Genomic DNA, 17009 nt, shown 5'->3' on the forward strand with positions numbered 1-17009 from the left:
GCTCTGATTAGCATGGCCAATAACTTGGAAAGGTCACCTGGATTGATTGATTGATTTATTTGAAAGATTATTTTTAAAATGTGTTTAAATTTTTAAAGATTTTATTTATTTATTTATTTTAGAGAGAGAGAGAGAGAGAGAGAGAGAGAAAACAAGCAGGAGGAGTGACAGGCAGAGAGGGAGAGGGAGAGCAGGTTCCCCACCCAGTAGGGAGCCTGACTTGAGGCCATCCCAGGATCCAGGAATCATGAGTGGAGCTGAAGGCAGACCTTAACCGACTGAGCCTAGGCACCCCTCACCTTGATTTATTTTTATTTTTTAAAAAGATTTATTTATTTATTTATTTATTTATTTATTTATTTATTTATTTATTTATTTATGATAGACACAGAGAGAGAGAGAGAGAGAGAGGCAGAGACACAGGCAGAGGGAGAAGCAGGCTCCATGCACCGGGAGCCCGATGCGGGACCTGATCCCGGGACTCCAGGATCACGCCCTGGGCCAAAGGCAGGCGCCAAACCGCTGAGCCACCCAGGGATCCCCGATTTATTTTTAAAGGAGGGTTCCACCTTTGAGGATGGTTCATCTTCTTGAATTCCTCCCATTAGAACTTTCAAGCCTTTTTCCCTTGCCCACTTTGAGGGCTCTATTCCTTCTATTGTTCCTCTTTTCTCATTACATTCTTCATTCTCTCTTCCCTCTCCCTAGGTCCAGTCCTATCAGTCTTGTGAAGAAAAAATAACCAGTTCTTCATGCAGAGGACATTCTGGTCTTGGTCCTTAGGTCAGCAGTGTCCTTGGATCTTTGTTTCTACTCTATTGAGGGCTGGAGAAGAAGAAAGGTCCTTGGTTTACAAGTAAGATAGAAATAGGGAAGGAAAATACAGAGAAACAATCAGATTCATATTTTGGTATTCAAAGCTGCCACAAATGCAGATTTATAATACTACCTTCACTAAAAGTTTGTTCTGCTTCTTCCAACCCTGATCCTTTCTCAAAATATGAACTCACTTTTCCCCCCTTCATCAGTATCTCTGTGTTTCCACTTTCCTAAACATACCTTCTAATTGTACCTCAATGATTTCATCATCATTCTTTAAAATCATCATATATACGCTGTAGCAGTGGCATCTCGTTCTGGCTGTTCTTTTCTTTCATTTCCTTTAGTTGATTCTAATCAAACATCTCCAAATGCATTATGTACATTTTCAATTTGGTCTCTAATTCCCTTCTCACTCACTTACAATCTGCTTTCTCTCTGCCTCTCTTTATCAAGACAACTATTGTTTTGGTCAAATTCATGAATTAGAAAATATGCCTGTACTTTGACACCACCACTCACTCTCTTGCTGTGACTTCTTGTTATGATTAGCTTTTTACGTATCATCCCCTGCCTAGGGTTGTAACTTTCTGGATTTTGTTAATTAATATCTTTGATAATTTTTCTTATGCTCCAGTTATTTCTCTTAAGTTGTAACACTGATTCTATACTCTCCTTTCTTTCCTGAAGATGATTTTAAAATTCTATTCCATTTTTATAAATCTCTAATATTGAGCCTCCTTCCTTTCTTTTGGATGTTCAGAGGCAAATTGCTTGGATTCAAGAACATTTTGAAAGACTACCTATAAAATAGCACAGTGCAGTTTATACTTCTCACACTTCTTTAAATATCACTTCTTTCAGGTTTTTCTTGTGACCCATAGATAACAGGAAATAGATTCAATGTTGTTTGCAACACTAAAATTTCTTCTTAGATTCAACCCATGTGTTTTCTATTTTTACTGTCTATTTGTATCTTGTTTGCCATTGTAATCTGCAAACTCACTGGGCAGGAAATAATTGTTGATCTTTTAATTTGGAGTAGCTTGGGGCATGTGGCTATTAATGGTAACGTGTTTTAAATGTCCTTGGTTTTAAAATTAATATTAAACAACATTTGAGTTTTTCACTTTTACTTTTCTTCATTCTTGGTTTGAGGGTTTTTTTCTGGATACTCTCATGAGGTGATTCTCTATCAAGAATGAAGTCATTTTACAATAGCTGACTTGCAAACATTGAAAGAAAACATATTAGGCACCAAGATTTAGATAATTCCATCTCTCATTACAGTATAGTGGTTATTAATATGGCAAATCCTGGTCCTATTGCCTCTTTGTTTTGTTATCTTGGGCAAGTATGTGAGCCTTGACTCTCTCATGTGAAAATTAGATATAATAATCTATCTCTCTGATATTTTGTGAGGAATAAATGAAAAATTCACATTAAATATTTGAATATTAAGTGCCTCAAAAATGTTAACTATTCTTGGTCTGAAATGATTCTGTTCATTTTCTTATGATGTGACTTTGATAGAGGTGCCATATACTAAAATACCTTGCCCTGTACTCACCAATACCTTGCCTGTACTACAAATGTATTTTTCTTTTCTTGGTTTGTTTTTCTGATTTGTAATATTTTGAATTTCTAACAGAATCTAGAAGGTTGAGAGAATTCTTGAATGGATAAGAGAAATCTGAGAGGTACTTCTATTGCCAGGTTTTTCCTGTAGTACCCAGGCTTTGGATACCAAGCTGTTAGCTGCATTTCATTTGGTATCATTCAAAATCCAAAAATTTGCATTTTAGGAGTTGTTAATCAGTCCCCTGTAAAAGCAGTTGGTACATTTTTAATGAGCACAGAGAAATCTTGGAGTCCAATGATATCTTTTGAGGCCTGATCAGATAGGAGCAGTCTGGCCTTTAGTTCACCATGAAGGGGCAGTTTGAGTTGTCTTCTTTGGCACTAAGTATCGGTTAACTCTAGTAATAGGAATGTTTGAAAAGCTCAAGAAACAATCTTCATCTAGTATTGATTTTGTTACAATTGACACTACAAAATTGGAAGGTTCTATACCAGTAAGATCTGCCCACCAAAATACCTCTTCTGAAAAAGTTGCCCAGCTTCTGATAGTTGCATATTTGTTTAATTTTTTTCTGATAGTGCGACTTCCAAGGAATCCATATCCATTAAGTGAACTTAATTTCTCTGAAGACCAATAATTTATTCACCATCCAGAAAACTCAACAAGTATTGATGGCCCATTTTGAATCAGTTTGCTGAGCTGAGGGTACCGTGGTTTTCTGAAGTTCTTGCTCTCGTGTCTAGTAGGGGGAAAGGGGAATAAAACAAATTGAAATGTAGGGTCCTGTGAAAGAAATGAACAACGTGGGGGACGTAAGCTTTGGACACGACAGAACTAAAAGTTCAGCTCTGAAACCCAGTAGTTCTGAAATGAACAGATCAGGAGCAAGGTGAGAATGTGTTGCGGAATGACGCACTCTAGGAAGGCTCCAGCTTCTGGCAAAGGGTCACATCATGTTAGGTGTGCGAAGGCAGAACAGGGTTACAGTGCCCACAGTAGCTTAGAAAAGGCGGTGTCACTGGGCTCTTCTGCGCACAAGTAGCAAGGGGTCCTTCCGGACCTGGGGGATGGCATCAACGCCCTACGCGCAGCGCACACCCGCATGTGGCGGGAAACCCTCGGGTCTGGGCCATCCGCCGGTGGCCTCGCCGGGTCGCGTGGGTGGGGAAAGCTTTCCGGCGGCGGCGCGCCACGTCACCTAACAGCTCTCCCTCCCCTAGTTCCTAGTCGCACGCGCGGAAGTAAACACCTTGACGTCATCAGGGCGCGTCTCCTCTTTTCCCCTCCCATCTCCCCAGATCGGTGGACGTGCTCACCTCCGCTCCGGGCCAGGTCTATGTCCCGGTTTCCCGCCGTCGCGGGCAGGGCGCCAAGGCGGCAGGAGGAGGGCGAGCGGTCAATAGACCTTCAGGAAGAGCGGCCTTCGGCTGTTTCCATCGCTGATAGAGGTGCGGTCCGCGGGACGCAGCGGAGGCCAGCGGGAGTTTCGGCAGGGGGGGTTTGGGGGGGATAAAAGTCCGCCTTTGCCGGGCAAAGAAAAGTTGGAGAGGAGACCGCATCGTTCTCTTCGCCCTCCAAGCCGGAGGCGAACTTTGCGTCCAATGAGCACTTTGCTCTAGAGGGGGGCGGTCCCAGATCCAAGTTGGGTGAAAACCTTGTTGGGGGACAAAAAAGTGAACCCCAACGCCTGGACGCGTTCTCCTCGTAAAGAGGCTCATAAAGCCTTTGTTCTCTACCCATCTATTCTCCCCCCCCAACCCCCACCACTCGTCGGGCCGCCAGCCTGCCTTTGGGTATGGTATGAAGGGAGCCAGTTTCCAGGAGCCAGTTTCCATGGTTACCCACCACTTGGCCTTCTGGGATATCAGTCACTCTGAACAGGGACCTAACTTGAACCATGAATCAGAAGCAAACACAGGTGGCTCTTTTAAATTCAGCTGAGAGTTTCCTGCAGTGTTCTAGGTTTTGGTCTATTGTTTAATAAAATTGGGGTTTTGCACTTCTATATAGGTGTGCTTGCGTATACATTGGCTTGTGCTAGGCTTACTTTGGCAAGTACTCTGAGTCATGCATTAGCAAATGCTCATGTTGTTAGATTTTACTAAAAAGTTGTTCTGGGCTTGTAAACCATCACATACAAATTGGACATAGATGATTTACCTGAGAAGTCATGGATTGATCCCTTCCAGCCCTAAGATTCTGTTGTCTTTATTCAGTTGTGGGAAATTGAGTCAAATGTACCTTTACAGTCCTTTTAATTGTGCAATTGTTTTTCTGTTATTACAGAAGAGAAAGGATGCACATCACAGGAGGGAGGAACTACTCCAACTTTTCCTATTCAAAAACAAAGAAAAAAGCTTATTCAAGCTGTGAGGGACAATTCATTCCTTATTGTTACTGGAAATACAGGAAGTGGTAAAACAACTCAACTCCCAAAATATCTGTATGAAGCAGGTAATTTTATTCTGGGATAATATTGGGAGAATTTAAAAATATGTCCTTTAAAAAACTAATAAGACTTCTGTATTGCACAAATAACCACCATTTGCTCTACAATCCCAATTCTTCTATTGGCACAACCTCCCTATATCCTCCCTGCTTTTATACGGTCTTATTTCATATTCAGGAATTAATTCAGATGACGATTTTTCTACTTTCAATACCATAATCTCAAATACAGTTATAGATAGATATTGATTCTCTGCTATAGAATGAAATTGTCTTGCAGTAGACTATTAACCATTAGGTATTGAAATACTTTTCAGAAATATAGTGATATCTGTTGGTGACATTAATATTTCTTGGTTCTTTCTCCAGAGTATTATCAGGTAAATATTTATTCCCTGACTCTGTAACACCAAGCCAGCTAACAAATTGCCCTTAAAGTGTCTTTTCCTTCGATATGATAAAACTTTCCTATCATAAGGTTGGTGCAGAGCAAAATTATGTTGGATATTATATAAAAAATAAAAATTTCTTAGCTGATACGGACTTACTCTGATGCATCAAATCTAATGTGCCATTTACTAAGACATACCACTATTTTACATCCTATTAATAAAGAAATACCATAAGTTGTAAGATACATCTTTCAGAGATACTAAAATGGTAAAAAAAAAAAAAATAAAAAAGAATCTAAGAAAGGTGATATATTTAAACTTCTGTGGCAAAAATAAATCTTTAAAACAGTGTGTTTTTAATTTGCAGAGTTTTCTTTTGGAAACCTTTAAACAGTTTGTGTTGATTGGTCAGAAACAGTTTAGCTCTAAATGGAAGCAATTACTAACAATTTTGTGTTTTTTACCTTTGGTTTTGATAGGGTTTTCACAACATGGTATGATTGGTGTGACTCAACCACGAAAAGTAGCTGCTATATCAGTTGCTCAGAGGGTTGCTGAAGAAATGAAATGTGCTTTGGGATCCAAAGTAGGGTACCAAGTTCGTTTCGATGATTGCAGCTCTAAGGTACAAAAGTTTTATTGCAATTTAAGTTCTGTAAACTTACAGAAAGATTGGAGAAAGTTATGAAAGATTTAACTTCAAATCTGCATTTATATTTTAAAGAAATAAGGACTCATATTAGAAGTAATTTTTGATGCCCTTTGTTAAATGATTTAGCTCTTAAGTGTCTAGTAGTTTTACTATTTTCTCCCTTCTCAATTAATTTTATAAGGGACAGTTAGGTATATATTTTTTAAGGATTCTCTTATTTTAAGTTTTTTTTATCTGAAACTTACATTTGTATTCTTTAGAACAATATTTTATTGTACTAAAACAATTTTTTATTGTACTAAATGGTAACTATTTTAACCATTTTTAGGTGTTACATTTCATTGGTGTAAAATATATTCAGTTTGTGTATCCATCACCACTATCTATTTTCAGAACGTTTTCATCATCTCAAACAGAAACTGTATTTACTAAACATTGACTCCCCCATTCCAGCCTGTGATAACTTCTATTCTACTTTCTGTCTTTACAAATTTGCCTTTTCTAAGTACCTCATATAAGTTGAATCTTACAATATTTTCCTCTGTGTCTAGATTGTTTCATTTAGTATAATGTTTTCAAGGTTCATCCATATTATATATTTGTATTCCTGAAGTCAGTGGAAAACAGATAACTTAGCAAAGTCAGTAAGCAAGTATCATCTGTGTTATAAGCAAGTATCATCTGTATTCATGACACAAGTTTAAAATTGTTTTCTTTTTAATAGTTAATGGTTATAGTTAGTGTACAAGATACAAAACAATCCCTATTTAAATACAGTCCCTAATAGGAATGGCCATCAATTAAGGCACACAGTGACTCCCCAAAATGCTATATTTGCATTCCTAGTGTTACTGCTAGGGAATTTTCTTTCTTTTTTCTTCCTCTGTTTTATGTATATACTGTTGTTAACTTCTAGCCTTTGGGCCTTATTCTCACCTTGTTTTAATGCTAATTGGCTGACACTTTTTAAGATAAGCAAAGCATCAGGAAGGAAGAGAGTGAGAGGAAATTGCACCTGACCATTTCTTCTACCTTTTCTCCTGAGTCCTTTAAAACTGGCTGAGACAGGGAGATGGATCCCATTTCATTGTGTTTCTCACAACTTGCTCACAGGAAGAAGCTATTGCATTATCTTACCACTTTCCCTGACTACTTTATATCTCCTTATTGATTAGTCCCTTTTGTTGCTTTATCCCAGAACATTCACCTTAGTTCCTTATCTCTGTCCCTGTATAGATGACAAATTCTACAATGTACTATTCTTGTTATTAGAAGATTTTATGTACTTTTTTATTTAGTCAGATTAGTTGGATCATTTAATGTCTGTACACTTGGGGGGAATTTAGTCTATGAAGCAGGGGTGAATTTCTGTAACACTCTCTCTATATAAGTTGATATACTCTGCTGTTTGAACATTAGGAAACTGCAATCAAATATATGACTGATGGATGTTTACTGAAACATATTCTGGGAGATCCAAATCTTACCAAGTTCAGTGTCATCATTTTAGATGAAGCCCATGAGAGAACTCTAACTACAGTGAGTATTTTAATATACTGGTTGTTTGTTAGTTGACTTATCTGGGGTAGCTTTTACCCTGTTGAGAATTGCCTGGTCTTACTTACATTTTAATGTATTGAAATAGGAATTCTTTGGTTAGGAAAGCAAAATATTTCAAATAAGTTGGTTGTTAGGTATACTTTTGACTTACTAGAAATTTACTTCTTTTTCTAGGACATCTTATTTGGTTTATTGAAGAAGTTATTTCAAGAGAAGTCTCCTAATAGGAAGGAACATTTGAAGGTCGTGGTGATGTCAGCAACTATGGAATTAGCCAAGCTCTCAGCATTCTTTGGAAATTGTCCAATATTTGATATACCTGGAAGGCTTTATCCAGTCAGAGAAAAATTCTGCAATTTGATTGGCCCACGAGACAGAGAAAATACTGCATATATTCAAGCGGTATTATTTGGCATCCTTTTTATGTCTTTTTTTATATTTGTGATTCTAATTGAGTAGTTCAGTAAGTCCTTTTTTCCCTTTTATTTTAATAGTAGCCCTTATAGGTCCTAGAACTTTTTTTTTTTTAAGATTTTTAAAATTTGGGATGCCTGGGTGGCTCAGCAGTTGAGCATCTGCCTTTGGCTCAGGGCATGATCCTGGGTCCAGAGTCAAGTCCCATTATCTGGCTCCTCGCCAGGAACCTGCTTCTCTCTCTGCCTGTGTCTCTGTGTTTCTCATGAATAAATAAATAAAATCTTTAAAAATAAAAGATTTTAAAAATTTATTTATTTGAGAGAGAGATTACAAGCACAAACAGAGGGAGCAGCAGGCTCTCTACTGAGCAAGGAGCCTGACAGAGGGCTTGATCCCAGGAGCTGGGATCATGACCTGAGCCAAAGGCAGACTCTTAACATACTGAGCCACCTGGTTGCCCGGTTCTAGAACTTTTGACACTCAAATTTCATTTTTCTGTGGAATAAGGGGAGGTGGTTGGGAGTGGCGGACTGCATTTCCATCAATGTATTATGCTTGTTTCTTGCTTTAGATTGTGAAAGTGACCATGGATATCCATTTGAATGAAATGGCTGGAGACATCTTGGTTTTTCTAACTGGTGAGAATTCAGTATCAGGTTTAAATGTTACTATTTATGAATGCAATGTGGCACCAAAATAGAGTGTTACCTTTGTTGGGAAATCTGGGCTTTAATTCATATTGCCTTAGCTTTGTATGATTATCTGAATAGTTTGAGATATTCTATCTTATATAAGATATATAAGATAATTCTATACTGCTGTAAAAACTGCCAGTCTCATTAGTAAAACATATATAAAACACACTGACCTTTTAGTAAAAAGATATTAAATGGTAAACTATTAATTTTTTTATTAGTCTATCTTCTGTAGAGCTATTCTAACACTAAATGGTCCTGGGTCTGAATGATTAATTCCTTTATGTCAAAAGACATCCTACTAGTTCCTTTTTTTGAGTGGTGGGATGGTACTGTGTGAAAGCAGTACATAAGGTGTTGAATCCATGTCTCATAGACAAGCCTTTTTTGGAAGTCAAAAATAGATTAGTTAAATCCTAAACTGGTGTGATTCTTCAATTAGCAGCATCCCACTAACAGAAATGAGTCATTTCATGGTTCACCTCCTACTCTGCTTGTACAGATGTCAGAAGTGAGACATTGTAGCAATCTCTGCCTTTTTCAGGTTACTTAAGTATTTTGAAATACACCTAAATGCAGTATCTCCTGGACTAGATTCTCCTATATTTATGATTAGCTTTACTGAGTCTTCCTCAGATAATGTATTAGCAAAATGAGAGAAAGGCTTGAAGATTATAAACATTTTTATTTCTATAGATGTTTAAATTCCTTGGAAAGTAGTGTTCTATTAATTTTATTGTTGAGATTTTTTTTTTAAAGATTTTATTCATTTATTCATGATAGACATAGAGAGAGAGGCAGAGACACAGGAAGAGGGAGAAGCAGGCTCCATGCCATGCCAAGAGCCCGACGCGGGCCTCGATCCCGGGACTCCAGGATCGTGCCCTGGGCCAAAGGCAGGCACTAAAGCGCTGAGCCACCCAGGGATCCCCCATATTGTTGAGATTTGTTACAATTATGTGTTCATCTTTTTTAGATAAAATGCAATTGAAAATAACTAGTATGCAAAAATAATAATTTTAATCTAGAATGCTTTTTTTTCATTCTTAAATTAATTTTGCTGTTCAATTGCTGATGTTACTTTCCCTCCGTCATTTCAGGTCAGTTTGAAATTGAAAAAAGTTGTGAGTTACTTTTTCAGATGGCAGAGTCTGTTGATTATGATTATGATGTTCAAGATACAACTCTGGATGGTTTGTTAATATTGCCATGTTATGGATCTATGACAACAGGTAATTCCTCACTAGAATAGAAAATTTGACTAATTTTTTTTAATTGATAATCACATGTACAAATAGTGTACAGATCCTAAGTGTTCAGCCAGTTAATTTTATAAACAACTCATTTTTGTAACCAATACCCAGATCATGAAATAGAACTTTAAGGGAACCAGCATTCCTTGAGAGAAGTTATTTTTTTTTTTTCCAGTCTTTCCATATTCACTTTTTTAGGAGCCTTGGACATCCTGTCTTGGTATTGTTTAAGAGTGGGCTGTGTCCTCTCCCAGCAGAACAAACATATTATTGGTAATTTCTTGAAATTAGGAGTATAATATCTTGATAGTAGTGCCGTAAGTTAAAACTAATTTAGCATTGCCAAAGAATTTCTAGAAATTATATACATCCAGGTACATCTGTGACTAAACACTGTGTTTGTTTTCTTTTGAAGTAGCACACATTAGTCTACTTTTCAAGAATGATGGTGTTCTTTTGTGATTTCATTTTTTTTTAAAGATTTTATTTATTTACTCACAAGAGACACAGAGGCAGAGACATAGGCAGAGAGAGAGAAGCAGGCTCCGTGCAGGGAGCCCGAATATAGGACTCGATCCTGAGACCCCAGGATCACGCCCCGGGCCAAAGGCAGGCGCTCAACCACTGAGCCACCCAGCCATCCCTCTTTTGTAATTTATTTTTTTTATCTTTTATTTATTTATTTATTTTTAATTTCTTAATTTATTTATGATAGTCACACACACAGAGAGAGAGAGAGAGAGAGAGAGAGAGAGGGGCAGAGACATAGGCAGAGGGAGAAGCAGGTTCCATGCACCGGGAGCCCGACGTGGGATTAGATCCCAGGTCTCCAGGATCGCGCCCTGGGCCAAAGGCAGGCGCTAAACCGCTGTGCCACCCAGGGATCCCCTATTTTTTTTTTTAAGATTTATTTATTTATAATTCATTCAGAGAGAGAGAGAGACAGAGGCAGAGGGAGAAGCGGGCTCCATGCAGGAAGCCCCACGCAGGACTCGATCTGGAGTCCCCAGGATCACGCCCTGGGCTGCAGGCGGCGCTAAACCGCTGTGCCACCGGGGCTGCCCCCTCTTTTGTAATTTCAAAGAGCAAATGCAAACTCGTATTTGGATATTTGTTCATAATAAATATTGTTGAATTAGGTTTAGAATATGTTTAGTAAAATGATTATGGAATTTGATATGTAAAACTAAAGGGAAATTAGAGTTTGGTGGTGATTAGCATTTAATATAATGTAAAAAGCATTTGAATGTTTTTATGTTTTATATGTGTTTTTATTTTTGTTGAGTAGAGGTTCTTAATTTTACATTAACAAAAAACGTTTAGGAATATGTGTTTTGGTAAATATAGACAACATGCTATTTTTGAAATCTCTTATTATTTTGAAATCTATTTTTAGGTTTTTATATCTTTAAGGGAATTCTTAGAGTCATTATTAGATAATTAAGGTTCTCATTGTTTTCTGGAATTTGATCTGGTGGCTCCTTCATAATTTACTTTGTTAACTGCTAAGGTAATTCAAAACTCATTACAGTTGCTTTGTTATTAACCATTAATAATATAAATATATTTTTCTATATAAATAATTTCATTCTTTCCTTTGTTATTGTCACATTGAAAATAACATGCTGAGTCTGCTATTGAGTCTTGTTTAATGTTCTAAACCCCAGTTTTTATATTATTAAAGGTTGCTAATGACCTCTTCTTTCTCAAATCTCATGTGTTTTTTTTTTTTTTTTCAATAGTTTGTATTTTGGTTTTGTGATGATAAGTGTCCTTGAAATGCTGTCCTCTGGGATAATATTTAATTACCTGGTTCTCCTGACCACTCTTTCTCTAAGTATGTTACCCTCTCACCCTTCCCAGCCTTTGTTCCTCTCTAAATGTGACTACTTTTTTAAGGTTTTATCCTTAGCTTGCTGTTTCCTTGGAATTCTTTGTTTTGGAGAGGTTGACTCCCAGGACTCACCCTATCACTTCTGTATGGATGACTATCTCTATTTAAGTCTCACTCCTGTAGTCTAGAATTCCTGGATCTCCTCACAAGGCTTTCTAGACTGTGCATCATATCATCTGTGATCATTCAGACCAAATAAGTGACAACTCCTGCAGGTGTTTTTATTTTTGTTTTGTCCTGTCCAGATCATTCATTCATTCATTTTCGTTTTTCATTGTCATCATTAGAGTTGGGATCCTCAATTTCCTTTCCTGAGTTGTTAACATAACCTGCTAACCTGTTTTCCCTGATGTAACTTACCATCCTACCTGCAGTGGTAAGCATAATCTTTCAGAAGCACAACTCTGATCATGTCAGTTTCCTGTTGGGTATCTCAGCCATTTCTTATTACCAACAATTAAAATACTGACTTAATAACTTGGCATTCATTATCTTTCCAGTGTGATTTCAGCCTGCTTTCAGCCTTAATTCCCAGTGTATGAGATTTCTGTGTTGGTGTATATATGTGAACGGTAAAGATGTAGAACTGGGTATTGGTAGAGCCATTACTGAAGGGCTTTGTTTATTTTAGTTTCCCTTCTGGTTCCAAGGGCTCTATGAGGGCCAGATACTGGTGATCCATCATGAGCATAGTAATATTTACTGGAGCAATTTATAACAATGCAAAGAGGCATTCAAATGGAGCTGATAAGGTACTGAGTAATGGGTGAAATGAAGTTGGGAGTGGTAAGTTCCTGGGATCTTAGGCTTTTTTTTTAAGCCTGGCTAATACAAGACAGCACTTATTTTCTTTATTATTGCTACTTTGGGTGGTGGGGATATGTTATTTCCTTTATTTCCCATTATTTTTTAGGAATAGAAAACTTGTACTTGGGAGTGAGGAGAGGGAAGAAGGGTTTCCTGCCTGTAGCCTGTTGTGAAGGGTGAATCAAAAATGACTCAGATCTAGGTTTAGTAAATAAGTGAAGATTATGAGGTGAATATGTTGTATTTGCTTTTATTTCTGTTAGCCATGAGGGTGGCTGTTTTAAAGGGACATCTTAAGATACCTAATTGACATAAAAAATTTTCAACTGTCAAATGTGAAGAGGTGCTCTGGTATCCCTTTTACTGCCAAGATTATATGATCCTACTCCCTGGGCTAAACTCCTAACCCCTACCCTTTGTGGTAGTTTTCTCAAGCTCATAGTGTAGGCAGTATTTTTTAATCTGAGTTCCAGATTTTTCACTTTCTGTTAGACATTCTGTGAAGTCTTATATCAAGTGCTAGCTGTGTCTAGGACCTTATTCTTGTTTCCTCAAACCTTTTTGCTCTTCTGTCTTCCCTCCTTTGTTTAAGATTTTGCAGTTCATCAGGTTTACTGAAATATACCTGTTACTTCATAAGCAAAAAATATTTGCATGGAATTTGACAATTTTAGCACTGAAAGCAATTATCTAAACTCAGTGCTTCTTAGCCTTTTTAGAGGGTGGAGTCTCATATTCTTTTTAAAAGATCATGAAAGCCATGGTTTCTTTCTCTAGAAAAATGCACACATACCCATATTTATTTTTCTTGCATAATTAGGCCTCTTTTTTTTTTTGGATAGAGACTAAGTAATGTTTCTGAGGTCACATGGTAAACCTGCATTTGATAACTGGTTATTCAGTAGGGGGTGAAAAATAGTACTTGTGTTTTCAGAATATATGAGGAAAAGGAAAGGAGCTTTACCTTGTATTGTATATAGTATTTTAAAAGATTAATACTTTTGTATTAATCCAAAAGTAGTTTGCTTGCTTGCTTGCTTGCTTGGTTTCTTGCAAAATGAAGACATCTCAATTCGGCAGGTATCTAGAATTTGAATTTTCAGTGATACTTTCCTTACACGTTAAGATTAAAGATGAGAGAAAATAAGGCTAGTGAGCTTCGCATAAAAATTTTTACTCTACATGGAGTCTCTCCAAGTGGGAAAAATTTTCTTTTGTCTTAAAAGCATACATAGTTGTAAAGAGCACATAGTTGTAGAGTATGTAGTTGTAAAATAAAGTCAGAAAAGTAAGATAATTAAATCTCACCAACATGGTTAAGTGATAATCACTACTAGTATTCTGAGGTATATTGTTCTAAACTTGTTTTATATATTTAAGTGTATATTATTGTTAAGTTTTTCTAAGAAAAATGGCATTTTGTTATACATGTTCTTTAATGTTTTTCTCTTTAAAACATTAAAGTCCTTTCTCTTTTAGCCCTTCTAAATTTCTAAAAATTTAGAAAATTTTAAAGAATAGAAAAGTACAGAAACAATCCATTTGCCACTGTGCAGAATTAACACTCTTAGTGTCTCCATATTTTTGCTCCAATTTTCCTTTAAGAAAAATTATTCAAAGAAAAATGATATAATTTCATTATAATGAATTCAAGCAGTGTCCAAAGTTACAAAGGTGAAAGTAATCACTTCAAGTTCCTTCATATAAAAATAACCGTGTGTGTGTGTGTGTGTGTGTGTGTACATGCAGAAGGATAAGCAAACAAATAGGTGGATTGATAGAAATACTTTTTAAAAGTGAGATTATACTGTTATTTGCTTTTTTAAAAAGTTTTTATTTTTTTTAGTGTTTTTATTTATTTTTTTTATTTTTTAAAGATTATTTATTCATGAGAGACACAGAGAGGCAGAGACATAGGCAGAGGGAGAAGCAGGCTCTTCACAGGAGCCCAGTGTGGGACTTGATCCTGGATCCCGGGATCACAACCTGAGCCGAAGGCAACTGCCTAACTGCTGAGCCACCCAGGTGTCCCAAAACGTTTTTAATTTTATGTAAATATACTTGAAGGAATTATTAAATGTCAAGTAACTCTTTACCACTTGAGAATATGATATAAAATGTTCCTTTTAAAAAAAAAAAAGGTTGCTTTCAAGTTTAAAAAGATGAAAAATTTTAAGAGGCTGAAGTTAATCACTTCTTTTTAGAAGATTGGAGATCTTATCTGCTGATCATCTGACTTGGAAGATAAAGATTTAAATACTTTGATTTTTCTGTATCTTTCCCTTCTGATTTTTGTTAGTTATTTTTACATTGTTTAGGTGTTTATCATCAATCCTGTTGACCATGGTTTTTCCATTCTGAAGTTACTTTTGGCTAAGGGTGCCTATGTGGCTCAGTCAGTTAAGTGTTTGCTTTAGGCTCAGGTCATGATCCCAGGGTCCTGGGATCAAGCCCCACCTTGGGCTCTGCTCAGCAGGGAATTTGCTTCTCCCTCTCCCTTTGCCTGCTGCTCCCCCTGCTTATGTTCTTTCTCTCTCTCTCTCTCTGTCTCTCTCTCTGCCAAGTAAATAAAATGTTTAGGATAAAATAAGTTACTTTTGGTTAATTTTCAGTTTCCTGGGTTTTGTTCACTTTTTTTTTTTAATAGAAGAGCTCTTGAGTATTATTTTTGTTATTACTCTTTTATGTTTGAGAATATCTGGCTTTTGCCTGTATACTTGAACTATATTGTGACTGGATTTTATGTTCTTGGGTCACACTTTCTTTTCCTTAGAACTTGGTAGATATTGTCCACTTGTCTTCTGACTTATAATGTTGCCACAGTTCGGAAGTCTGAGGGCAGCCTGATTTTTTTTTCCCCCTTCCTAGTAAGTGATTTGCTTTTTTCTGTCTGATTGCCTGAAAATTTCTCTTATGTTTAAAATTCAGTGGTTTTAATTAGGAAATTTTTGGTGTTGAGCGTTTTATATCAGAATTTCCTGGAATTTGATGTGCTTTTTTAAAAAATCAACTTTATTGGGGTATCATTTATATGTAACAAACTATGAGCGTTTCAAGTTCAATGAGTTTTGACAAATGTACATACCTGTACAATGACCACCACAACCAAGATGAACTTTTATATATGTTCTTTTGATCTGAATACTCAATTCTTTATTTCAGAGAAACTGTCACGTTGTATCTTTGAATATAGTTTTTATCTATTTATTGGTTTCTGTACTTCAGTTATTCTTATGTTGGATTGCCTGTGTTCTGTGTTTTTTAGCTTCCTTCTAGTTATTTTTTTAATTGCACTTACTGATTATCTCAAGCCTTTTCTCTGTGTCAGGAATTTGATTTTCAGTTGTGTTAGTGAGAATTCTTAAGACATTTTTACTCACCCAAAACTAACTTCTTGAGGGAAGCTGGGTACAGTTTTAGCAGTGTTGTACCTCTTTCTTCTCAAAACTGTCATCTTCCCCCCCGCCAAGAAACAGTTTCTGTTTACTACTTTAAGTTACCTTCTTTTTTTTCTTCTCTTTCTTTTTCCTTCTCTCAGAAATAGTTCTTTGGAATCTTTATGGGGGACCTTGGAACAAGAAAATTTTTTAAAAAAGATTTTATTTGGGGGTCCCTGGGTGGCTCAGCGGTTTAGTGCCTGCCTTGGGCCCAGGGCATGATCCTGGAGTCCTGGGATCCAGTCCCACATCAGGCTCCCTGCAGGGAGCCTGCTTCTCCCTCTGCCTGTGTCTTTGCCTCTCTCTGTGTGTCTCTCATGAATAAATAAATAAAATCTTTTTTTTAAAGATTTTAAAATTAAAATTTAAAATCTAAATAAAAAATTTAATTAAATTTTATTTAATTAAATTAAAAATTTAAATAAAAAATTAAATTTTAAAGATTTAAAAATTTTTAAAGATTTTAAAGATAAAAAACAATTCTTTTTTTAAAAGATTTTATTTATTTGTTCATGAGAGACCGAGAAAGAGGCAGAGATAGAGAGGGAGAAGCAGGCTCTCTGTGTGGAGCCTAATGGGGCATTCGATCCCAGGACCCTGGGATCATGACCTGAGCCAAAGGCAGATGCTCAACCACTGAGTCACCCAGGCATCCCAGGACAAGAAATTAAATTAAAAATTTAAATAAAAAATAAAATTAAATTTTAAAGATTTTTAAATTTTTAAAGATTTTAAAGGTAAAAAAAACAATTCTTTTTTTTAAAGATTTTATTTATTTATTCATGAGAGACCGAGAAAGCGGCAGAGAGAGACTGAGAGAGAGGGAGAAGCAGGCTCCCTGTGTGGAGCCTAATGGGGCACTTGATCCCAGGACCCTCGGATCATGACCGGAGCCAAAGGCAGATGCTCAACCACTGAGCCACCTAGGCTTCCCAGGACAAGAAATTTTGTGAGGAAGTTTCAGTTAGTCTTAACATATAATATGCTATATGTATATATCTAGGAGTGTCCCTTCATTATGAGTAATATCTCATATCCTTATTTCTTTGTAAA

General features: G+C 36.6%; 1 protein-coding gene and 1 long non-coding RNA gene across 4 annotated transcripts in view; one reads left to right on the forward strand and one right to left on the reverse strand.

Annotated features, from left to right (window-relative positions):
• Nucleotides 1-361: 361 nt before the first annotated feature.
• On the reverse strand, nucleotides 362-3859 carry LOC112655108 (uncharacterized). 2 transcript variants are annotated; one of them, XR_003133541.3, is made up of 3 exons: nucleotides 3718-3859; nucleotides 2918-3140; nucleotides 362-825 (listed from the first exon to the last, which is right to left on the reverse strand). It is a non-coding gene; the product is annotated as an uncharacterized LOC112655108 (long non-coding RNA). The 2 variants fall into 2 exon arrangements; XR_003133540.3 differs by having other exon boundaries at nucleotides 362-844.
• The window catches only part of DHX40 (DEAH-box helicase 40), a 47399-nt gene continuing 34104 nt past the window's right edge, over nucleotides 3715-17009 (forward strand). For both annotated transcript variants that reach the window (XM_025440012.3, XM_049114159.1), the window contains exons 1-7: nucleotides 3715-3849; nucleotides 4688-4855; nucleotides 5721-5866; nucleotides 7313-7432; nucleotides 7628-7855; nucleotides 8442-8508; nucleotides 9666-9797. In XM_025440012.3, the coding sequence (XP_025295797.1) occupies nucleotides 3738-3849; nucleotides 4688-4855; nucleotides 5721-5866; nucleotides 7313-7432; nucleotides 7628-7855; nucleotides 8442-8508; nucleotides 9666-9797 (973 nt within the window). In that variant the 5' untranslated portion in view covers nucleotides 3715-3737. The remainder of the gene's footprint in view (nucleotides 3850-4687; nucleotides 4856-5720; nucleotides 5867-7312; nucleotides 7433-7627; nucleotides 7856-8441; nucleotides 8509-9665; nucleotides 9798-17009) is intronic.

This window comes from Canis lupus, chromosome 9 (assembly GCF_003254725.2).
Source record: "Canis lupus dingo isolate Sandy chromosome 9, ASM325472v2, whole genome shotgun sequence".
NCBI lineage: Eukaryota > Metazoa > Chordata > Mammalia > Carnivora > Canidae > Canis > Canis lupus.